The 26326-nt window shown below is 37.1% G+C and overlaps 1 protein-coding gene across 2 annotated transcripts in view; it reads left to right on the top strand.

Annotated features, from left to right (window-relative positions):
* Positions 1 to 26326, top strand: part of SPATA16 (spermatogenesis associated 16) — a 251790-nt gene that overhangs the window by 23264 nt on the left and 202200 nt on the right. For both annotated transcript variants that reach the window (NM_001246421.1, XM_016939979.4), the window contains 1 exon segment: positions 261 to 890. In NM_001246421.1, the coding sequence (NP_001233350.1) occupies positions 279 to 890 (612 nt within the window). In that variant the 5' untranslated portion in view covers positions 261 to 278.

Genomic DNA, 26326 nt, shown 5'->3' with positions numbered 1-26326 from the left:
TGTTGTTCAGCCACAGAGGATCATTTTTTAAGACAATGTCTAGATGTGTTTACAACAAATTCTTATCTTGGTGAGTTTTGAGACTGACACATATACTCCTCTATTAAAATAGTCAGTAGATTATGTAAATACAGTTTTACTTACAAGGCAACAAATACTAATAATGAATGAAATAGTGTTTAAAATGAATTTGACTATAGTCTAAACCACTGGAATTCAAAATATTGCCTTAATTACTTTCCTTTTTCTCCCCCCTGCAGGAGTTTTGGGCAGGATTGATGGATGCAGGAAGCAGTAGGAGTTTGGAGAATGCAGTGAATAGGATCTATCATGATCAGCTTGTTCCAAAGATAAACACAAGCAAGAAAATGTCCACCTTAGTGCACCCACCTAACATCCTGGAAATGTCACAAGAGATTAAGAAAAACTGTGGAGGTAAACAGGTAGAAATCACACCTGAAAGAATAAAAATGACAAAGGGCATCAAAGAAAAACAAAGCAATGATTTACAGAAAGCAGCCCTTAAACGGAAGGCAGAAGGTGAAGAAAAGCCAACTAGAAAGAAAGAGGCAAAGATAACAGAACTTGACAATCAGTTAATCACCATGCCTCTGCCTCACATCCCCTTAAAGAACATAATGGATGTGGAAATGAAGTTGGTCTACATTGATGAAGTGGGTGTTCGCTATGAGTTTGTAGAGTCCTTCATGTCTACTGGGAGTCAGCCAACATGCCGAGCTGCTGAAATAGTAGACCCTTTGAGTGTACATAATTTCAGCTTTCTGCCTCAGATTGACAAATGGCTTCAGGTAGCCTTAAAGGATGCCAGCTCTTGCTATAGACAAAAGAAATACGCCTTGGCAGCAGGACAGTTCAGAACAGCACTTGAGGTATGGGATTAAAGAAAATATAGATTGGTGACAGGAAGCTATGAAATGGAAAGTTGCAATTACATTGAGGGGTTCTGGCCATACTGTAATAAGCAGTGATCATGAGGTGAGGATATGTAATGATATTAGGATTTTGCAGTTCCCAGTTTACATAAAGCAAATAAATAAGCTACGCCTGCAGATTAATATGCTTGTGTGCACTTGATATATAGAAATAACCCCAAAGGCATACCTCATGCTTTTTACAAACCCTGAAGTGAATGGTGATATATTTTTAAAATGCAGTTGCTTTCATCACTTAGCTGCCCACCTATAAAAGCCGTAAAGTTTTAGTACAATGGTGGTGGGTAGAATATAGATTCTCTAGAAATAGGCAGTTAATGAGTATATGAATTGTCCACTTTTGATATGTAGTATCCTCATGATTAAACATAACCATCTTTACTTTTTAGCATGTGCTCATAATTTATACGTGATACTTATTACAAACAAAATAACACCATTTTACTTTACCATCAAACTTTATTTTTCTCCCCATTCTAGTGATCTTTATGAATAATTATCTTCCTATCTGTAAACAGGTAAGTTTGTGAATACCTTAGCATAAAAAATAGCCATGGACTAAAATAAACTTCAGAATCACTACTAAAACACAAAATAGGTAGTAGGAAAATTATACTAGCTCATGACATACTGTACCTATAGAAGGAACAAATTGTATGCACCATTGGCCTTGCTTTGTTGATGAGTGCATATTTCGTATTTTATTTTACAAAACTATCTTACAAAAAACATTTCAATGCATACTATATATGCCTGCTGGGCACTGGAGCTATTTAAAAAGAAATGAATGAAGACATGGTTCCTTCCCTCTAACCACCTGATGAGGAAGACAAACCAGTAAACATTTAAATAAAGATGCCATAAAGTCCTGGCATGGTGACTCACACCTGTAGTCCCAGCACTTTGGGAAGCCAAGGTGAAAGGATCACTTGAGGCCAGAAATTCCAGACCAGTCTGGGTAACATAGTGAGACCCTATCTCTACAAAATGTAAAAATTAGCTAGGCATAGTGGCACACATCTATACTACTAGCTACAACAGGAGGCTGAGGTGAAAGGATCCCTTGAGCCAAGAGGTCGAGAGTGCAGTGTGCTATAATTACACCACTGCATTCCAGGCTGGGCAACAGAGTAAGACTCTGTCTCAAAAAAAAAAAAGAAAAAAAAATGCCCACAAGAGTAATTGAGCATGGGCGATGAGAGTGAGCAGGAGTCAAATGTGAGATGTTGTCGTGAAAGTGGCGCAATGTAAAGAGTAAAGTATTATTTTCATTGTTACTTGCAGGTTAAAATGACTACAGTTATAATGAATTATTAATAGATGATACCAGACAATGGTGCCCCTAAATATTTTAAAAGGTGCTACGTACAAAAACAGACCTGAGCCGGGCGCGGTGGCTCACGCCTGTAATCCCAGCACTTTGGGAGGCCGAGGCGGGCGGATCACGAGGTCAGGAGATCGAGACCATCCTGGCTAACACGGTGAAACCCCGTCTCTACTAAAAATACAAAAAATTAGCCGGGCGTGGTAGCGGGCGCCTGTAGTCCCAGCTACTCGGGAGGCTGAGGCAGGAGAATGGCGTGAACCCGGGAGGCGGAGCTTGCAGTGAGCCGAGATCGCGCCACTGCACTCCAGCCTGGGCGACAGAGCGAGACTCCGTCTCAAAAAAAAAAAAAAAAAAAAAACAGACCTGAGTAGATACGAAGTAATTAGGTAGCACACAAATAGATGCATCTATAAATATTTCTGTTCTCATAAAGGGTCATCTACACAAATAAGGGAAGTGTGATGTACTACGTAAACTTCTAAGCTATCTAATAAGTGCTGGAAGAATCCATATTATCCACAAACCACCAAAAGAACCCTCTGTTCTTTTGAACAGTCTTTTGAGCTAAAGCTCTGCAGCCTTCGTCTAGGAAAAGAATGCTAATGAAAGACACTACAAAGAATACCAGGCCATTCTGCCAGGGCCATCTTCAGCTGAAATTTATTTTCCTGGTGCAGGGAGGGTTAAAGGTATAATTTTATAGATAAAGAAAAATAATCATTTTGGCAAGAAAAAAGAAAGGCATCTTTTCTTAGCTACTGTAAAAGCTTCAAATTAAGTTTAGGTAAAAGCAAAAGACATCTGCATTAAATGAAACAAAATATCCAGTTTTCCATAAAACCCAGTGTTCAAAATTATAAAATTTGAATCAGGTTTTGTTAAACCTAAAATATAATTGTACTGCATAATGCTTGTGTTTCTCTCTCTCTCCTTCCCCGCTACCTCTTTTTATTCTCTCTCCTGTTCTCCTTCTCTCTCCCAGGGTTTTAAGGAAAGTTTTGGATGCTGACACTAATTACTGATAATTAACAAAAATAATTATTTTGAAACCAAAACTTAGCTTAGACATCTGGCCTAGCTTTTGTCTAATTATCTAGGGAGTTAACTTTGAAATCTTAGCTAGAATATCTCAAAAAAACAAAGCTACTGGGAATAGAAAAGATTTGTAGCCTTTTCAGCCTTTCTTTTCTTTTCCCGAATTTAACTTCTAAATTTAACTTTATTAATACTGAGTGCTCTCACATATCATTTAAAGCATCTCTCCCTTTTCCTTAAGTCCTAACATGGCTTTGAATAAGATAGGATGGACGGCAGAAGCCAAGGCACAATGATAATGATCACACTTGATAGATGCAGCAGCAAGTATTTGAGTGTGGATACATTAGGGTTAGGTTTGGCTGCAAAATAAGTGTCTGAAGGAAGGTAGAAGTTTATTTCTCTCATACATAAATGTTGGTAGTCAAGGGCTGATATGGTATGATGGTCAGGGTGCCAGGTTATATCTCCTTTCCTAAGAAGTGGCCTTGACTTCATGATCCAAAATAACCATTCCTGCTGGTGTCATCAGATACACATTCTATCCAGCCAAAAATGAGAAAAAGGAAAAAGAGAGGCACACAGTGTCTCCACGAGCACACCATTTTCATTTTTTTCCCATTAACCAAAATTTAATCATGTGGCCACACATACCTGCAAGGGAGGCTGAGAAATACGGTCTTTATTCCAGATGGCTCTAACATTCTGAAGTTCTGTTACTGAGAAAGAAGGAGAAAATAGGTATTGAAGGATAAGTAGCATCTCTCCCATAGAAGGCTTGCTATGAGGGAAGGGTTATGAGACTCTTTTTTTTTTATTTTTTTTGAGATGGAGTCTTGCTCTGTTGCCCAGGCTGGAGTGCAGTGGTGCAATCTCAGCTCACTGCAACCTCCGCCTCCCAGGTTCAAGTGATTCTCCTGCCTCAGCCTCCCAAGCAGCTGGGATTACAGGCACCTGCCACCACGCCCGGCTAAGTTTTGTATTTTTAGTAGAGACAGGGTTTCACCGTATTGACCAGGCTGGTCTTGAACTCCTGACATCAGGTGATCCACCCACCTCGGCCTCCCAAAGTGCTGGGATTACAGGCATGAGCCACTGCGCCCAGCAGAGGCATTTAGAATGGTTGTCAAATATGTGGTACAAAGTCAGCTGTAAGAGTGTGTTGAGGACTGGTTGTAGTTAAAGGTGAGACCACAAAAAAGAAACAGAAAGGTAAGAACTGAGCAAAGGCCCTGGAGGCATTTAAATATTTATTAAGTGACATAACAACTTCCAATGCATCTAATAAACCCATTAGGAATGTTTTGTTTATGTGTTAGTTTCCTTTGTGTTCTTGACAAACTACTAACTCCTTTTATTTTCATAACATAGTCACTAGATAGGTAAATTTATGATAACATTTTATAATGATTAAGGTCAAATGATATGCAATGATTCAGAAGACAACAGTAACTTCCAAAAACCTGTCAACTTTAGTCTTTTAGGATTTTGTAACAGAGCAGGCATTTATGTAAACATGCTTAATGAAATAACTTATTTTTGCATGCTTTCTTTTTACTGTATAAAGGTGAACCCGTTATATGGGTAAAATTGGTCCTTAGCTCTATGACCACCTCATCAATCTTTCTCAAGTTTTATTAAAAACAGTCATCATATGCTCTTATGTTTGTATTCACACCAGAAGCTAAACCAATAAGGGCAAAAGGTGTAAGCTGAAGATAAAAACACAAATTCATATTATTTTATATTGTCATGCCTGCAATTTTTAAAAGACAGCTATACAAATTTCCCCACTATAAAAACAGTAGGGATTCTATTTAAAAAAATATGACTGCCTCATATAGTTGTATTTGCATATTAGGCGATACATACTACTATGTAATAAATTGCTTGGCTGTCAACAAAAAGTAGGAAAATATTAATAAATTAGGAATACATAAAGGACAGGAGATGCAGTAATCATATTTTTTGCCACTTATTGGAACAACACTCAAAGAAATTATCAAAGGTTTTTCTAACTTCATAGCATGCAACTTAAACACCACCACCATTTCAATCTTAATCATAGGATCCTAATAATTAAGAGGCTTCCACCTTCTGAATTAGAACAAATCTATATGTATCCTTTAAGATTCACAGCTTCAAACAATCCCATTAAACCCATCAAAGAAGACAGAACAAGACCCATCCATTACCAACCAGAACTTTCAATTCCTCTGATTTCATCATGCAGCAGCCCCTTGAGGTGCTAATCTTTTTTTAATATCTTGGCGCTCCAGTCGCTGGTGTGTGAAGTTAAAGTAATAACTCACATTTATGGAGCTCTTTGTATGTGTCAGGTACTATATTTTACATTCTGGGATTATTTACATTCATTATTCCATTTCATTCTCACAACAAGCCAATGAGATAGTACTGTTGTTATTATTATTGTGTTACTAATGAGAAAACCAAGGGTGGACAGGTTAAGTAACTTGCTCAAGGGTCAAAAGCTAGAGGTGGTGGAGTCGGGATCCGCTTATCTGGTTTCAGGGCTCACCAGTGTGCCTCTGCTCCTCTAAGTGTGAGTTGGTTGGAAATACAAAATTCTAGACCTTGCCAGACCTGCAGAATCAGAACCTGCATTTTAACAAATTCCAGATGGTCCTTGTGCACATTGCAGTTTGAGGAGCACTACGCTCTGTGATTTTGCCCTCCAATTAACACTTTGAAGTTTGGTCCCTACATTTTATAATTTAAAATGTTGTACATCCAACATTGATTTTATAGGAAAGAATTTCCTCTTAAGCAGGTGTTTCTATAACAATAGTTCAGAATTTTTACATTTCAAGGATCCATAAAAAAATGTTTTAAGTGTGTGTAGGGGGAGAGTGGGTTGGCATTGCATTTGTATTGTACAAGAACATTACAAAAATTACCATCTATTACCACCATTGAATCATAAAATATGGAGCAGTTTTACCCATAAAAGTTAGAAGGAAAGATAAAAAGAAACAGAAAGGTCATACTCTCAAAATGAAGGATATTTTAAAAATAGTTATATTTCAATTTTATGAAAAGCTATGTTGTCTTTATTTTTTATTTTCCCTTGGATCGGTAAAACATTGGTCTGAGAACCAGCTTTTGGGAATCACTGTTCTAGAACACATTCTTTATGGTAAATGTTAGGTATCCAACATGATTGAACCCACACCAGGACCTTCTTATGAGATTACTTCCAAGATAATGGAATTTGGTATAAGACAGGTCCATTTTGGAGCCCATTCAAGGGGGTTTATTTAATGAAGTAGAAAAGATATCTCATTATAGGGCAGCCTCACCTATAATTGCTCTGCTGAGAATAACTCTGTAGCAACTCTCTAGAGCACAAAAATGTGGATATCTCAGAAAGCTTAATTTAAATAAATTCTAGCACAGGTATTTCTTTGGTGCCACATAATCAGAAATTTGGGGGTTCACCAAATTCTCTGAGTGCCTGAGCTGTCTCATTGCAATCCGTGGATTTGCATATGAATCCAGTATGCATTTCTTAAACTACTGCTGGGTTCCAGGCATTTTGTTATTCTGTTGTTTTTTGATTTGAGATGGAGTCTTGCTCTGTCACCCAGGCTGGAGTGCAGTGGTACGATCTCGGCTCACTGTAAGCTCTGCCTCCTGGGTTCAAGTGATTCTCCTGCCTCAGCCTCCTGAGTAGCTGTGATTACAGGCGCATGCCACCACGCCTGGCTAATTTTTGTATTTTTAGTAGAGACAGGGTTTCACGTTCCAGGCACTTTTACTCATACAATCATTGCAATAACCCTCTCTAAGATGGATATTATCACCCCATTTTGCAGAAAAACTGATGCTCTAAAAAAATTAAATAACTTACTTAAAGCGTCATGGCTAGTCTGTGGCAGGGCTGAGATGGAATTCAGGTCCCCTGATTTCACATCTGGACTTCTTTACACTCCTGCTTTTCATACTGTAATGTGCATAAAAATTCTATAGTAATCTTGTTAAAAATGCAGATTCAGATGCATTATGTTTGTAGCGGGACACCAGATGCCTCATTTCAAATAAGTTCCCAAATGATGTTCATAATGCTGGTCCAGGGACAACTCTGAGAAGGATTTATACCAAACCACTAGTAGGTTCTCAAGTGACTGCCATTGCCCCTCTAGTAAATTAGCAGTAAGCAGTAGCTCACGTAGTCCTAAGTGGCTGCAGGGCTCCAGAGCTGTGATGGACAAGGCACTGAATTTGGAGTCAGATTATCTGTGTTTGATGCTGCGCTGATGCTATGTGAGTTTGAGCAACTTTCTTAGCCGCTTAGAATGCCATTAAGTAGAAATGATAGATAATAAGGTGCTTTCACATAGAATATCAAGAATTGTTTATTGAAAAACATAATGAAATCTAAATTCATGTACAAGTTGTCACTGTACTTCTCAAGTACCTCATTTCCCTGTATGGTATGTGTTTAATTTAAAGCTTAACATTCCAAAGGATTTTGCCCAACTATGTGTTTACCAACATCGTTTAACATCCATAGCCCAAACTCTTTGATTAACATTAACAATTTCTAGTCTTCTTTTAATTATATTTAAAATTTAATCAAAGCAAGGGACAAAGTAATGCATCGTGTTCTACTTTATTTTCCCTTGAGAAGCAGTGATCTAAACCAAACACTATTTTGAACTACTAACTGCCTCTCGCACAAATATAAGCCTTCACTTAAATGCACAAATTGTTATTCTAGAGATAGCCCATTGTTTCTTAGTTGTCAAGTATAAACTGACTGTGAACTCTTCATGTTCAAGATTAGACATTTCAGATTTTAACTTGATTGTTGTTGTCGTTGTTACATACAGGGACACCATAACTAATAAGTATTTAATGATTTAAAAAATTTTGGAAAATGCTAGCAAACATACAGGAAAATACGAAATGAATTTCCCTTTTAACCCCCCAAAATAAAAGTATTATTACATACATTTGTATAATCAATGTGTTTAATTATACCTTAAAATAATTAAACACTGATTAAATAATACAAATCTCTAGAAAATTAAAATTTGCCATTATAAGAAAAAAGTGTGTTAATACCACTAGCATTTACCAGCTATTTTAACCTGGCATAATGCTAGATGCTGGAAATACAAATATAAATAAAATGCAATTTCTGCCTTCAAGGATCCAAAGTGTAGAGACAAGGAATTGGGTCTTGCTTGCCTGAATTCCAAGACTTCATTTACATTTTAGGGTAATGTATTTTTATTTTTTGTTTAGTGTGTTATCGCTTATATTTTAAAAGATTTTTTTTCTGAAATGTGATCTTTAAGTTGACATTTAGAAAGATATCCAACATATTTTAGTGTAATTTATTTACCTTCAATGGTTATCATCCTAACCCCGATGGAATAAAAAACAAATTAGAAGATTTAAGATACATAGATGAGAGTTGATTATTGATTAAAGGAACAAAATATTTTTCAGGCTTAGTATTATTAAAAAGGGATGAGAAATAGGAGATATATTTGAGGCAATTACTCAATTTGATGGGCCACTCTTCCTTACTATTGAGGCTTTTTATCCACATGGTCCTGGCTGTGCTGCACACCCACCGTCTGACTCATCTGACTCATGCAAAGTCCCCCTCCCTTTCCCACACAAAAGCAGCCATTGACACAGCAGGGGAAGAGCCACAGTTCCTATTTGTATGCAGCCCCCATAACATGGGAGAAGTTGTGAAGAGGGATTTGGAGAGAATCAAAAGGACAGGAAGAGTGGAAGAGGGGGCCAAATGAGGGTCGGGAGGTAGGCATTGACCATCTCGGGGAGAACAGAGTTTTCCCATTACTTAGATGGTAGTAGAGTATGGAAGAGGGGTTTAGTAGGAGAATTTTCAATAAATAAGCCTACACTATAATTTGTGTCACTTTACAAATGAAAAGAGAATCACATTCCATAAAAAAAGATTATGAACATCGTAGGTTCTTAATACAGTCATGCGTAGCTAACAATAGAGATACATTCTGAGAAATGTGTCATTAGGGAATTTTGTCATTGTGCAAACACAATAGACTGCACTTACACTAGCGTAGATGGCATAGTCAACTACACACCTAGGCTATATGGTAGAGCCTACTGCTTCTAGGCTACGAAGCATGTTATTGTACTGAGTGCTGTAGGCAATTGTAACACAATAGTATTTGTGTATCTAATCATAGAAAAGATATAGTGAAAGTAAGGTATGAAAAATAAAAAATGGTACACCTGTATAGGGCTGCTCCATTATAATCTGATGGGACTACTGTCATATATACAGTCTGTCATTGACCAAAACATCGTTATGCAGCATATGACTTTATAATTACAATCACCTGGGGAGCTACTAGATATACACAGATGCCCAAACCCACTCTCAGAGAGTCCAGTACAATTATCTGGGGTCCAGGCAATGATCATTCCTGGAACATTGGTATTTTTACAATCCCAGGTTGACTATGGAGCAGCTTAACATTGAGAACCACTAGCATTGAAAATACTCATCACTTCCTTCTCTTTTAAAATCACAATAGGTTTTAACCCATATGTGACTTTTAAAAGAGAATTAATAAATATACAAAGCTATTTAAAAATATTATATAAAAATGTAAATTGTCATGAAAATTTACTCTGAAAATTTATACTGAACATAATCTCATATTCATTTAAAAAACAAATTAACTTACTTAATGACTAGTTTTCTATTAATACTAAAAAATAGATTGATACTGAACTTGGGCCAGTGGTTAGATAGTGTGTGTCTCTGAAACTTTAAATTCATCCCACAAGTGAAAACTTCACCGAAAAAAATGAACAATTAATCCATAGGAAGCTGAGGAAGATCTTTTTCATCAGTGGGATTATTTCCATAGTTTACAGGTGGTCATTATGTGTTTGATTCAAATGACAGTAAATGTCAATGAAATTTTTCAATATAGTTAATTCTGTCATTCTTCTGAATCAATACCTAACCAATTGTCATGAAGTCTTACACAACCCTAAATTGTAATCAATTTGAAGACTGTTTAGGGACGACACCCAGAAAAATTTAAGTCAGATGATTCTGACTTAAGTATCGGATCATGTTGCAAAACATTTCTTCCACTATCCAACTTTCCAAATGTGTGTAAGTCTACTGAAACCAAATAGACTTAAAAACAGCAATTCCGTCTCTTTCCTCTGTTACGCACCCCATTCCAGCCTTCCTACACATACAACTTCATAGTTAAACAGACTCTGAAATAGTGAGTAGATGAGATCCACTTTAATGTGTTCACAAAAATGTAATGCAGAGTGAAGTTGCAATTGCTTTTTCAATTCAGGTTATCTAGAAAAATATTAAAGGAAAATTTAGTTTCAACTTCTACTAAATTATGTAACTCTTCTTTTGCCTCATTTGACATTCACTAAAATAGAGAAGACTTTGTTTCCGCCTAAGAGATGATTCTGTTTCTATCAGAGAATAGGATGTAGCTACTTAGGGAGTAAAAAAAAAAAAAAAAAAAAAAAAGAGAGAGAGAGATTTTCATCACACTCAGTGTGGTTCCCTTGTTTTGTAGAAATTGTTATGAATACCTAGAACACTGGATTCATATATACTTGAATGCCACTACTAAAATATATTACATATCTATAAATAAATATCTTCTAGAGTGTTGTTTGGGTGGATGATGATGATAGTGATGATATTCACCTATGAATAATTGATCATTGATTTTACAGAGCAAATTACGCCAAGAAATCAACCACAGTTTATTAAGTCACTACAATGTCACTGTAAGAGTGACATTGGGGTAAGAGGATGTGATATGACAGGGCTTTGGTTTTCAAGGAATTTGAGTCAGGTTTTAGAAAGAAGTCTTATAATGGTAAGACAATTAGAAATCTATTAAGTGTTCAGTGATGGGCAATGGCTGTACAGAACAAAGGCTTAGCATGAGAAAGTTCAATGGAGTCTATGATATACACAATATGAACACAAACTGTGTGGCAGGCACTTTATCTATATTAACCTGTCTAATTCTCACAACCAACCAGTGGGTTGGAAACTCTTATTATCCTTATTAAAGATACATAGATTAAAATATATGAAGTACCAATGGAAAAGATAGGATTTTGGAGTGAACCTCGAAACATAAATAGCTAAATGGAAAAGTAGGGAGGGAGAGGGGAAGGAAGATGAGTATGATGTGTGAAACATTACTAGAAGGATGGTGAACTTGGTGAAAGAAGGATAAAACAGAAGGGCAGCAAAGTGATGAGCAAGCCAGAGAAAGACATTATCATAAAATAAGGGTGGATAGATAGAGTGAGATTCTGGAGGATCTAAACCAGGAAGAGGACATTGGAATTGGTGTTGAAGGCAATAGGTGAGTTCTTGGGCAGGAAAGTTATGACAAATGGATCCACTGGGAATCAGCAAAGGACATAAAAAATATTTATTGAGTAGTTACTACATTAGCAACATTGTGCTGGTTACTACAGGAGCTACAGGGAAGCATCGGATTTCAACCCCACAATCATAGCTCCTTATTTATTCTTTAGTTACATCTAAAATATAGTAGACATTTTATTTGCCATAATCCATGTGTTGATTTTAGGGGAAAACAGCTAGAGGGGTAAAGCTATGAGAGAATATAAAGAGAAAACACCAAGGTAAAATAGGAAAGAATTGGGTGTTGCTAGGGTAGTAAATGCAGGGAAGAACAAATAGGGAGAAATAAAGCTGAAGAAGCTGGCAGGTTGTCAGGGGCCATGCATGCCTTCTGAGATTTTATGCAGCAGGCAACAAAATGCCTTCAGAAAGGATCAACATGGGGAATGATGAAGTCTAATTTTTAATTTTGCTTTATCACTCCAGTGTATATATAGAGAAAATATAGTATTCAGTCTCTGTGTTATTACCCATTGCTGGGTTGTAAAATCAATTTAATGGATTGCAATCAGCATTATGTTTAATTGAAATCATAGAAAGGAATGGAATAGAATAAAAATTCAATACAATAAAAAAATCAGAGTTCATTGAACATTGGAAGGTAAGTTTTACTTTGTAAAAACTTTGTTACGTATCCAGATATATCTCTATCTATCTATAAATAGGAATATAAACACAGAGGAAAAGAGAGAGAGAAAGGAAAGAAGGAAGGAAGGAAGGAAGGGAGGAAGGGAGAGAGGGAGGGATGAAGACAGGGAGGGAGGGAGGAAAAGAGGGAGGGAGGGAGGAAAATTTGCAGAGTTAGTGAATGCAACTTTGGATATATTGCATGTGAAGGCTGCTGGCAAGCCCAGTTGGAGCAGCACATTTGTTAGCTGGAAACATGCCGGAAGCACAGGGGAAAGTTCATGACCAAAGACAGACATTGAAGGGTCATCAGTACCTGAAGCCACCTGAACTGTAAAAGGAAAATAAGGATGAGGAAAGAATTTTGGAGAAGTGTGAATAATTCAGAAAGGACTATCTCTGAGACTAAGAAATTAATTGAGAGAAAACTGTAATACGTTACTCCTCATGGACTCGAGGTTTTGAGGAAATTGCTAGCTACAGAGTTTCTAGAAGTAGCAGTAAGAGTAAAGAATAACCTGTTTGACTGTCAAGGGTCTTTGGAGAGAACAATTTTAATGGTTATCACTGCAACCCAACCAGGAAGCCTCCTTTCTCAAGAATGGGTCTGAACACCCTCTAGTTTAACAAGCCCAGGGATGAAATAGTTTTGACCTGAAAAGTTGGACTAACTATGTTAACTATGTGTTCAGGATGCCAACTAAAACTTAGCAAGCATAATTTTTACTGCAAAATTTTATGTATTGGCACAATTAGTCTTTGCACTCATTATATAGTGGAGCATATGATGTAGTTTCAGCGACTCATGTTAAAAGAATAGATCACCATCTGAAATTAAAAGCTGACTTTATTGTTTGTAATCCAGGGAAAACTGGTCTTGCAGGGCACAGCCTTTCTGAACAAAGCCAACTTCCAGAAGCAAAATTAAGTTTGGAAAAAGAAGTGGACAGCATGACTCATAGAATTGCTGTAAAAGGAAAATAGAAATGGGACAGTAGCCTAAGGGAAATGCAAAATGATGGGCTGATTTTCAAATTCTTTCAGAATATGAACCCTGGCCATTATTATATTGAAAGAGTCCATAGAGAGAGGGAATAAGTCAAGAAAAATATGATTGAAAGGGTGAAATCTCTAAGAATGTTTAAAAGGATGGGGGTCTGGAGAGAGATGGAAAGATAAATTATATAGCTTGGATGTCCCCTCCAAATCTCATGCAGAGATGTAATCCTCTGTGCTAGAGTTGGGAACTGGTGGGAGGTGTTTGGGTCATGGCTTGGTGTTGTCCTCAAGAGAGTGATTTCTCAAGAGATCTGGTTATTTAAAAATTTGTAGCACCTCCCCCTGACTTGCTCCTGCACTCACCATGTGATGTGTCTGTTCCTGCTTCACTTTCCATCATGATTAAAAGCAACCTGAGACCTCACCAGAAGTAGATTCCAGCACCATATTTCCTGTAAATCCTGTAGAACTGTAAGCCAACTAAACCTTTTTTTCTTTATAAATTACCCAAACTTATGTATTTCTTTATGGCAATGCAAGAATGGCCTAACACAGAAACTGGTACTGAGGAGTCAGGCACTGCTATAAAGATAACTAAAATTGTGGAAGCGACTTTGGAACTGGGTAATGAGTAGAGGTTTAAAGAGTTTGGGAGGGCTCAGAAGAAGAAAGGAAGATGAGGGAAACTTTGGAACTTCTTAGAAACTGGTTAAATAATTGTAACCAAAATGTTAATAGTGATATGGACAGTGAAGTCCAGCCTGATGAAGTCTCAGATGGAAATGAGGAACTTTTTGGGAATTGGTGCAAAGGTCACCCTTGTTATGCCTTAGCAGAGAATTTGGCTGCATATCTGTGGAAGTTTGAACTTAAGAGTGATGACCTAGACTATCTAGCAGAAGAAATTTCTAAGCAGCAAAGCATTCAAGATAAGGCCTGGCTGCTTCTAACAGCCTGTAGTCAGATGCAGGAGCAGATAAATGACTTAAAGTTGCACTCTATATTTAGAAGGGAAGCAGAGTATAAAAGTGAAAAATTTGCAGCTTGGCCATGTGGCAGAGAAAGAAAAAGCATTGTCAGGAAAGGAATTCAAGCAGGCTGCAGAGCAACCACTTGTTAGAAAGATTTGCATGACTAAAATGTAGCTAGGTGCTGATAGCCAAGAAAATGGGGGAAAGGCCTCAAAAACTTATCAGAGATCTTTGTAGCAGCCCCTCCTATCACAGGCCTTGAGGCCCTGGAGGAAATAATGGTTTCATGTCCTAGAGCCAGTGCCCCACTGCCCTGCACAGCCTCAGGACACTTTTCCCTGCATCCAGGCCATTCCAGCTCCAGCTGCGGCTCAAAAGCCCTCAGGTACAGCTTGGGCTGCCACTCCAGAGGGTTGGAGCCATAAGCCTTGGTGGTTTTGACATGGTGTTAAGCCTGTAGGTGTGCAGAGTGCAAGAGTGAAGAAAGTTTGGCAGCCTCTGCCCAGATTTCAGAAGATGTATGGAAAAGCCTGGGTGTCCAGGCAGAAGTCTGCTGCAGGGACAGAGCCCCCACAGAGATGCTCTGCTAGGGCAGTGCAGAGGGGAAATGTGGTGTTGGACCCCCCACACAGAGTTCCTACTGGGTCACTGCCTAGTGGAGCTATGGAAAGGGGGCCACCACCTTCTAGACCCCAGAACAATAGCACCACCAGCAGCTTGTGCCTGACACATGGAAAAGCATCATGCACTCAACTGTAATCCATGAGAGCAGCCACAGGGGCCTAACCCTGCAAAGCCCCAGGCATAGAGCTTCCTAAGGCCCTGGGAGCCCACCCCTTATATTGGGATTGCCATGGTTGTGAGACATGGAGGCAAAGGAGATTATTTTAGAGCTTTAAGATTTAGTTACTTCCTTCTGGGTTTCAGACATGCATGGGGCATATAGCCCTTTTCTTCTGGCTGATTTCTCCCTTTTATTTGAGATACTTACCCAGTGTCTGTACCTCCATTGTATCTTGGGAGTAAATAACTTGTTTATATTTTACAGGCTCATATTGGAAGGAACTCATTCCCAAATGAGATTTTTGACTTTTGACTTGGGACTTGGGACTTCTGACTTAATTCTGAAATGAGTTAAGACTTTGAGGGATTATTGGGAAGACATTATTATGTTTCTTTAATGTGATAAGGACATGAGATTTGTGGGGGCAGAGGTGGAATGACACAATTTGGCTGTCTCCTCCAAATCTCATGTTGAGATGTAATCCCTAAAGTTGGAAGTGGGGCCTGGGGGGAGGTGTTTGGGTATTGGAAGTGGATCTCTCAAGGATTGGTGCTGTCCACACAATAGTGAGTGAGTTCTCATGAGATCTCGTTGTTTAAAAGTTTGTGACACCTTCCCCTACCCGTGTTTCCCCCACCAACTGCTCTGGCTCTTGCCATGTGACATACCTGCTCCTGCTTAGCCTTCCACCATAAGTAAGAGCACCCTGAGGCCTCACCAGAAGCAGATACCAGCATCATGCTCCCTGTAAAGCCTGTAGAACCATAAGCCAATTAAATGTCTTTTCTTTATAAATTACCCACCCTTGGGTATTTCTTTATAACAATGCAAGAATGACCTAACACAATAATATTTGAACATATAAGAACCTGTGCCATTGAGATAGGAAGAGTTCTTTGGGCAGAAAATAAGTTGAGAAAATTCTTAGCTTAAATGTATTTTAATTGAATTGAAAGCAAATGAGGAATTTGAGACTTGAAACCCAAGATTAGACAGACTACAGAGAGAAATTATATAGGAGGTGAGTAGGAATAAGGGGAAGGGTTCAGGACCTCTCTAAGGAAAGGGATCATGAATCTACATGAAAATAAACTGCAGTTATATGATTTTGTCTAATGTCTCTCTGAGAATCCAAAAGTTTTTATTGACTCAGACTTGAGGTTTTGATGAGAAGAATGAGAAGGGAGAACCATTAATTGTGATTAATGATGACAGGGTAGTTACAATGGTGGATTGTGGGTCTGGGCTGGGTAGGAGAGGACAGAAGAAAGCGTCCAGTGAAGAGAATGCATAGTGGTTCAGGGACTAAAGATGAAAGGACAGATGTTGGAGGATATGGGAGTAAAAGAGATGAAAGGCTTAGAGGTTTGGTCCAGGAGTAGTACTCTTGGATCTAGAGTATAGGTTTTGAGAGGTTAAGCAATTTCATGCGATTGGGTTGCTAAGCTAGAGGGGAGTTGAGGAGATAAAAATGTGAAAGGCCAGGATGTTAGAAGATTCATTCACAGCCAGATATCTGAACTCACTCAGATGATGTCAGGACAAAGAGCAAAGATGACGATAATCCAGGTGTCAAGTCTTAGTAAATGAGGGAAAATAATTGGAAGTCTGGTAGGTGACAGGGTTAGCAACAGTAGAATATATAGATGACATAGTGTTCTGTAATATTGTACTGAGGGACAGGAAAGACAAAAACCTCCATGTGACAGAGACTGTAGGGGATGTGGGCTCCTTTGAGAACCCAGCTTAAGTTGAAAATGGTGGAGAGAATATTCAAACCTTTGATTAGGGTATGGAGTAATTTGTTTACATTGCCCTGTACATGACAGTGAGCAGCAGTGAGAGGAGAGATTTCCAGCACAATTGGAATGAGGCTTTTGGAGTGTCTCATTCAAAGAGGGGGTGAAACATGCTTGGGGCAGCAAGTATTATCCCCCCTACCATTCCAATTGGTCAATGATCTAGGCCAGGTGAGGTCAATATGTAATCCACTTGCACTGGAAGTCTTCTTCAAAGCTCAGCAAGCCCTAGCCTGAAGGAAAAAAAGAAAGGAGTCTTTCATACCCAGTAAAGTGTAAGGGTAATTTTCTTCCTTTAGTTACTCACACCTCTCCTGCATCATTTTTCCTATGTACATGCAGCACTAATAGAAAACCTGTGAGGTTTATTAGAATTATGTAAACTGCTATGAAGATAAATTGCTTTTGTAATACACCTTTAAAGTTAGCAAGGTTGTTTGTATATTTTGACATGTTCATTTATATTTATTGAATTTTTCTCTTGTTGTTGATATTTGAAACATTACTAAATAATTGTTTATGACCACTTCAGAGGAAACATACCAGTACATATAATGGTAAGCACATCTTTTTAATGGAGTAGCTACCCTTATTTACCTTGTGTTTTTAAAATTAATTGTACAAATTGATAAACAAGAATTTACTCTGTGTGTGTGTGTGTGCTGTTTATGTGATCTGTGCTTTTAATACACTCTATTTTGGATGTTTCCTAGAACTGGCTTTGAGATAAGGATGATAATTATTTGTTGGCATGTACAGTTTTAAACACACAAATAAATATTTTAAAATGCCAAGCAGAACGATGAAAAGTGAAAACTAATGAAACAATATTCACACTTTCTGATGCCTTTATAGTGTGTCAGTGTTGAAAGCTGGTAGCTTCACACCAGCTGGTTTTTTTGTTTTTATTTCAATTATTTTATAACTTTAAAATTTCATTCAGCAATGGACCAAAAAAAATATACCCAAGCTGGTTTAAAGTAGCTCAGCCCTAATACTAGCCTCAAATTATAAATGAACTGAATATCCTATTACTTATTTGGGTTATGAAAACAGCAATCAAGTATCCACTTAAGCAAAAGAAGTCATTGAAATATTGTGCTGTGATATTTGAGGCAACAGGAGACCACTGCTGACACTAAGGGGCCTGCTCAGCATTTCTGGCTCCCATAGAGAGGTATCCTCACAGATACTTTAAAACTGAGTTATTGTATATTTCTCTCAGCTTTAGTGGCATGAACACTGGGAGTGAATTCTAAAACAGGTCCCAGACGGCTGTTTGTGGGCTGATTAATTTAGGCACAGTTCTTCAAAGAGGCATTCAGAGAACACCAACTTCTATGTGGGGACTTCCATTTAGGGAATCACACAGTTGCTGCCCACTGCCACTTGTTAATTTAGGCTGTGAAGGAGAAATATGAAAAGATTAAAATGAATCCCAGAGGCTTAGCTGAAGCTAGAGAGGGGCGTAGGTGCCTGTGATGGAATTTTGACCTCTCCATAAGTGCATGCTGATGACAGGAAAAAGCACAGTGGGATTCTCGGGTAAATCATCAGCTCACCCCCACACAACATGACTATCACAAGGAGATGTGCTGTGCCACTTGTTGCTTTTGTTTTATCCATTTTAAATTACTCTTTCATTTTTTGAATAGGTAATATATTTACACAGTTCAAAATTCGAGGTAGAAAATTGTATAGAGTAATGGCTCCTTTCTATCCCTATTCTCCAACCACAAAATTTCCCTCCAAATGGGCAAATGTTGTTCATCTTTTAAGTTAATAAATATAAACAATATAATAGTACAGTAGTCTACCGTTATCCTCAGGAGATACATACCAAGACCCCCAGGGGATTCCTGAAACTGTGGATAGTACCAAATTCTATATATACTATGTTTTTTCTTATACATACATACCTAGGATAAACTGTAATTTATAAGTTAGACACAAGAGATTAACAACAATAGCTAACAATTAGAACAATATGCTGTAATAAATGTTATGTGAATATGGTCTCTCTCTGTCTCTCCCTCTCCATCTCTCTTTCTCTCTCTCTCTCTCTCACTCTCTCTCTCTTTCTGTCTCTTTCTCTCAAAATATCCTATGGTACTGTACTCATCCTTCTTGTGATGATGTAAGAATGCTTGTGTGATGAGATTAAGTGAGGTGAATGACCTAGGCATTGTGAAGTATTGTTATGCTACTATTGACCTTCTGATGTTATGTCAGAAGGAGGATTATCTACTTCAGGTGATCCTGAGTCATCAAGCCATGACAAAGTCAATGGTTGGATATGAGAAGCAGACAGTGTTGATGGTTGGGGATCCTTGATAGTTGAAGGTTTTTGGTTTTTTGTTTGTTTGGTTGGTTGGTTGGTTGATTTTTGCCAAATCCTTTTGAAAGAACATTGTAATCTGACATTATTATCTCTTTCTTTTTAACTCATCAGAGTGTTGCTGCAGAGGTTGTAATCCTTTAGTGATCATATGGGTGGCTTTAATGCTGCATTCTATCAGAAAATAGTATTCCATAATTTTTTCCTTTACTATCTGTGCCATTAGAAGCACCATGGCATATTTTGGTAAGAGCACATTGCTGATTTTACTTCAGTTTCTTCTTTTTCACAGTCTTCTGTCTGTAAATGACTCAACAAGCTCTTCTAATTCTTCATTTTTTAACACTTATCAATGGCCTTCAATATGCTCTTCCACTTCTTCATCATGCATGTTGGCAAACCTCTCCCTATCACCTTGTCTTGCTGCATAAATGATTTTCCTAACTTCCATTTATCCCCAAGAGGCCTTTAAAATCATTCACAGCTTTACTCTGTAAGTTCTTCCAGAAGGCATTTATGATTTCTGGTTTTAACTTATCCATTGCAGCTTTGGTAAATGTTATTGCACCAGTAATAGTGAATGATTTACAGCATGACATTGTCCAGATTAGGGTCTACATCAATTGCTGATTAAGTGAGATAAAATACCAAGTGCGTGCACGTGGCCTTGATGAACTGGATGATGCCCTGGTGAAGGGGCTGAAAGAATGAGGTGGTATATGGAGTTAAAAATACAGCCTCAACATTTTCATTTTAGTGGCAAACAGATTCAGGATGGCTGGGTACATTGTCTATTATTAATAGGGCTTTAAACTCCAACTCTTCTTTTTCCAAGTTTTTTTTTTTCACTTCTGGGTTGAAGGATTGGTGGAATTATTCCATAAACAAGATGGCTGTCACCCACACTTTCTGATTATGTTGCCAGAACAGCGGCAGATAATTTTTGTTTTCATTTTTTAATAGTATGTGGGTTCTTCTCTCTGTTCACTGTGCCTGGCTTTACAATATGCCCTGCAGCATTGCTACATAGTACCAAAATTAATTTGTCCTTCCATGTTTTATGCCCCTGTGCTTCCTTTGCACTTTGACAAATGCATGTTCTACTGGATATTTTCTTCCAGAAGATCCAGGTTTCACACAATTGAAGACTGGCTTTGTTGAATGGTATCTTTTGTCTTTAATAAACTTTTTCAATCTGCTGGAAGTAGAGCAACAGCTTCTTCATTGGCAGAGGTAGCCTCTCCAGTAATCTTTATAATTTTCAGTTCAAACATATTCCTGAATCTGTGTAGCCATCCCTTACGTGCAGTAAATGGCTTGGTGTCATTCATTTCAGGAAATCCCTTGCTGAAGCCTTTGTATAGACTCAATGCTTGCTGACGCAACATGTTGCCATTAGTCAGAACACATTTTCTGTTCATGCGTTCCACCCACAAATGTAATGCCTTTTTCATTTTAATTAAGCACTTATCATGAACTATGGCCATAACTTTTGCAGTTTGCATAACTTTTGCAGTTTGAGGTGCTACAGCAAAACGAATACAAATTTCCTTTTCCTTCTTCACAATTTTATGGATAGATTTGTTCTTACCATAGATCTCAGCAACCTCAGTATATGACTTTTTTTCTTTCTTAAGTTGAGAACTTTCACCTTTTGACTTAAAGAAAGTACTTTATGGCTTCTCTTTGGCATACCTGAATTGCAAGCATCACTACTCTTGCACTTTGAGGCCATTAAGTAAGTAAAATAAGGGTTACTTAAACAGAAGCTCTGTATGCCTGGACAGTCAATCTGATAACCAAGAAGGCTACTAAGTGACTATGTGTGGGTGGCATCTAGAGCATGGATATGTGAGACAAAAGGATGATTCACATCCCAGGAATGATAAGGCAAAACGGTATGAGATTTCATTACACACAATAGTGTGCAATTTAAAATTTATAAATGTTTATTTCTAGAATTTTCCACTTAATATTTTTGGACTGCAGTTGACCATGGGTAACTGAAACTGCAAAACCATGGGTAAGAAGGGACTACTGTATATGATATTCTTTCTAAAACTTGATTTCTTTTTGCTTAAAAATAAGTGTTAGTGGTTATACTTTATCAATATATAATAAATTTCTTCCTTTTTATGATTGTATAATATTCCATCATGCTAAGGATATATGTATCCTTCCCTATTAATAAACATTTGAGTTGTTTCTGGTGTTTTGCTCCTAGAAATAGTGTTGTGATAAGTCACCTTGTACACATGTCATTTTGCATGAATACAGATATATCTGCTGGATATATTACCTAAATTCAAATGAAAGAGGTTGCATATTGAAATTCAATAAATATCGCTAAATTACACCCCTATCAGCTGTGTATTAGAAGGTCTATTTTCCTTTATTCTCACCAGTTTATCCACTTTATTCTACACTGGTTAGTGTATTACTAATATTTTTTATCCTCTCCCAAAATAATAGGTTTAGAAAATCAGAGTGTAAGACAAATCTGCATTTCTCTTATTATGAATTGAGCAGCTTTTTCTACATTTCAGAGTCATTTGCACTTGCTTTTCTGTGTATTTCCATTTCTATGTCTATTATTTCACCCCAGTTTTCTAATGGGTTTCTAAGTGATTTTAAGTTCAAAACAAGTTCAAAAAGTCCCTTTTGGGCAAGTAAGTTTTCCCCTATGTAATTCTGGTAATTCTTTGTAGAGTAGTAGAAAATGACTTCCCCTTTTAATTTCTGTTTAGTTACAAACTTGCATTAGAACCCGATTACCATCCTATGATAGTGCCAGTGCTGACCCAAATGCCCATTTCTTAAGGTAACTGTCTCTAAACTAAAGCACATGTTCATATTTTCAAGAAATGGGATAATAGTTTAGCAATAACATTTATTAAAAATATTTTTAGTCTATAAAAATCAGAAAGCTCTTTATTAGTAGTAAGGTTCTTATATAAAAGCATTATTTCTTTTATATAGGGAGATTGTAAAATCTATAAGGGTTCCTTTGGCAATTTAGGAATTGTTTATTACTAGAGCTTATAACCTTTTAGATTTTGATATAGTTTATAATGCACCAAGTCTAATGTCATTTCTCTTAAAAATGCTTAGAGGAAAAGTAAATATGATAGAAGTTAATAGCTGGATAATGTAGGTTTCACCTAAAATATTCTCCAATAATACATTATATGAGTAGCATGTGGTAGCACAGTTCTATTAATTCCGGGTGAATGTTTTCTTGTTAAATTTTGTTTAAAGTGCTACATTTTAATTTGTCTCTGATATAAACCATTGATTTCAAATAGGAAAATAATTTGAGTCTTCCTACTATGTATTTACTCTATAGCAAGAAATATAAAGACTGTCAATAATGGCTTAGTCAAATATGATACCCAACTTGGAATTATCTCTGACTGGTGGCAATGATTGATAGAAGGGATATATTTCTTCCATGACATCAGAAAACCTATGCTGAACTTTGAGTACAGAATATCTCTGGTAATACCGTAAAAAAATGGAAATTTATAGATAGCTGACATATACATAGGTAGATATTTACATTGTTTTCATTTATTCTTCACCTCTAAGAGGTAAAGAAGAAAAGAAACTTGACTTTCATAGCCAACAAAAAATTAATAGTTTTTTTATTATTGTCTGGAAGTCCCTTTTATTCAAATGTTTGGAGTTATAGTTTTAACTCTGGTTTGCTTTTTTGTTTTGTGCTTCTTTGTTTGTGTACTTAAGTTAGCATTCATTAAGTGTTTAGTTTATGCCAGCACTTTATTTACCATACTCCTTCAATTCCTACAATAACCCAAAGAAGTAGGTCGACCATTAGCCTCATTTTGCAAATGAGGAAACTAAGGCTCTAAGAAGCCAGATAACTTGATAAAGATCACCCTACTAGTAAGTAGCAAAGCTAGAGCTTGAACCAAGCATATCTGTTTCCAAATATGTAGTAACTATGACCACTATACAACAATGCCTATTTAGCAGTAGAGCCCTTTACAAATAAAATTTTACATAGAACCATGGCTGATATTCAAAATATTTTATAATCGACATAGCCAAATCACTGAGTAGCCAAAAAAAGGACACACATTAACGTGAACATGTGCTTACAACCAGGTGCTGAATATAAGCTCAATAAATTTAGGAAGATAAAATGGAGCTGCTCTGAGGCTGACTGGAGATGGCCAGGGCTTAGCCCTACGGCCTGCCCATCACAATCTTTCAGAAGAAGGTCCTTCCGTCTCCATTACCCCTCCCAACCTTCACTTCATGGAAACCAGGATTTGACAGTAAAAGCCAAAAAAAAAAAAAAAAAAAAAAAAAAACAACTCCCATAACACCTTATTTGCATCAATCCATGATCTATTAGAATAGCTTACATGCTCTGCATTTGTATTCTTCATGAATACCTGAAGATAAAGATACAGATTAATCCAAAAACCTTTAAAATATCTTTTGACTAGACCTGCCCTGATTCTAAATTTTCTAGTATTATTTCCTAGGGAAATATCTCCTTGTACATTTTGGCAAACACCTGCTGGGAAATATATATCTATCCTTTATGGTCATCTACTGAATCTTCACAACTATATGCTTGAAATTCACATTTGGCTCAAAATTACTTTCCTCTTTAAAGCATTACATAAACAGTATCATGTCCAACAGGGAATTTGGCTTTAAATATTTGTAATTCATTTATTTAAATACCTACCAGGCAAACTATATAGTGGGACGGTGACCCTTGGATGTTGTTCTTATGGTGATAAAATTGGACAAAATATACAGAAAAGAATGCAGAACAAGCCCAGCAATTATGAAAATTCAAATATTTGTGCTTTGGTTCATCAGTGATTAAGCCAGATTGCACTTTTAATTATTTTTCAGAAGGTACTTGTGGTGTGTTACTATACAAAGAAAACAACTGAAATAAGAGTTAAAGGGATGCAAAAAAAAAAGAAAAAGGAATTGAATAGAGAAGGAACAGAGAGAGCAGCACAGGAAAGAGGAAAATGAAGTAAATCAGAAAAACTGCTCTGTGCTCCATAGCACTCCAAATAAGCACAAAGTGGTATTCTGTGCTTACTGGGAGCTAAGAGAAATGGAATTTATTTAGCTAGCTCCCATTTACTCATTTACAGGAATACTGACCCATAAGAAGAAATAGTCTTTTTATTACTACTGAGCTGTAAAAGAATTTTGTTACAGGGGAATTGTGTAAGGAGTGACAGTATCAATACCTTTTGAGGTTATCTATTTTGGCATATAAATATACTTTTAGAAGCATGCTATATACAATAGCGATGGCCCAATTTCTGTCTCAAATACATAACTTCTGCAGGCTTATTTTACAAGTTCTTGGGGTGTTTGCATGATGAATATGATTTTAATCCTTATAGTATCATCATATACATAGTAATCTTTTAGAAGTTTTTATTTCTTCATTCAATGTCATTCAAAACTTTTTTATTGTGTGCCTCTTCTGTGCCAGGCATTGGGTTAAACTCTGGGGATATAATCCAAAGCAGACATGTTCTCTCCTTTCCAGAAGACTATAGTTCAGAAATGAGAATGCAATGGAAATAAGATGTGTAAACATGCTCCAGTAAAGGAAGAACAATGTACTGTGACAGTACATGGCATCTGACAGAGTCTAGAGCTGTGCTTCCCACAATTTTTATTTCATTTATCAGTACCATTTTTTAAAATAAGAGTCAACATAGCTTGTCGTATTTTGTTAGCAAAGAAAGACAATTTTTTAAATAGAAACTACTATCTTCTAACAACACCATTTCATTTAAAGAACATTTTAAATTAAAAATGTAAGAAGAACATAGTCTTAGAATTGGGGATAGACTTTCACCCAAAACAGAAAGAGATAACTGTCAATCATAACTTGAAACATATATATATATATGTGTGTGTGTGTGTGTGTGTGTTTTAGGTGCATAAAAATTACAATAAAACTGTATTTTAATTGCAATTTGTGGAAAGTGCTACAAAAAGGAAATCAGCACAATGATAGAGAATAACAGGAGGGGACTACTTAGAAAAGGAAGACAGGAACTCTCAGAAAAGGCAGAATATTTAAGCTGAAATCCAAAGGATAAGCATAAACCAAATAGGCAATGAGAAAAGAAACAAAACCTTTTTTGTCTGAAATGTTTAACACTGTCTCCTCTGTATTCGTTTTCTGTGGTTAACTAGAAATTTCTAACAAGTTACCACAAATTTAGTGGCTAAAACAATACAGTTTATTATCTTACATTCCAAAATGGGTCTCACTGGGCTAAAATCAAGGTGTTTGCAGGGTTAAATTCCTTGGGTAGACTCTAGGGGAGAATCTGGGTTTTGGCTTTTTCCAGCTTCTAGGGACCATCTATAATCTTTGGCTGTTGGACCCTTCCTCCGTCTTCAAAGCCAGTTTGACACTGACTCTTCTGTATCCCTATTTCACATTCAAAGAAACTTTGTGATTATATTGAGCCCTCTCCAATAATCTAAGATAATCTGTTTATCTGATTAGCAACCTTAATTCTATGTGCAGCTTTCATTCTCCTTTGCCATGTTGCATAACATAGCCACAGGTTCCAGGGAGTAGGATATAGACATCTTTGAGGAGACATTATTCTGCCTACCACAGCCTCTGGCTAATGCAGAACACTTTGTGCTAAATTGCTTTCTTCTCAATTACTGGCTCGTCAAGAACTGTGAAGACTATGAGATATTACTTGACTTGCAAGCTGACAAAATAGCTTGCCAGAGTTCATGGATGGCAGTATTTAAGAGATGGAAACTCCTGGGTCACAAAGAATATTATTGCTGATGGCACCACAAGCAGTATGAGCATCAGCATATTTGCATCAATTCTGCTTATCCCCAAATCTCACAGGGTTGATCCAGATGGGTCCTGATGAATGGTTGCACACAACAAGGATTGTGCAGGAGAGGAACTTCAAGCTTAGGTAACCCAGATCTTTTATAGTGGGCAGTAAGCATGCCTGTCCTTTTTTATGGAGG

Source organism: Pan troglodytes, chromosome 2 (assembly GCF_028858775.2).
Source record: "Pan troglodytes isolate AG18354 chromosome 2, NHGRI_mPanTro3-v2.0_pri, whole genome shotgun sequence".
NCBI lineage: Eukaryota > Metazoa > Chordata > Mammalia > Primates > Hominidae > Pan > Pan troglodytes.
This window is presented reverse-complemented; position numbering and strand designations above follow the sequence as displayed.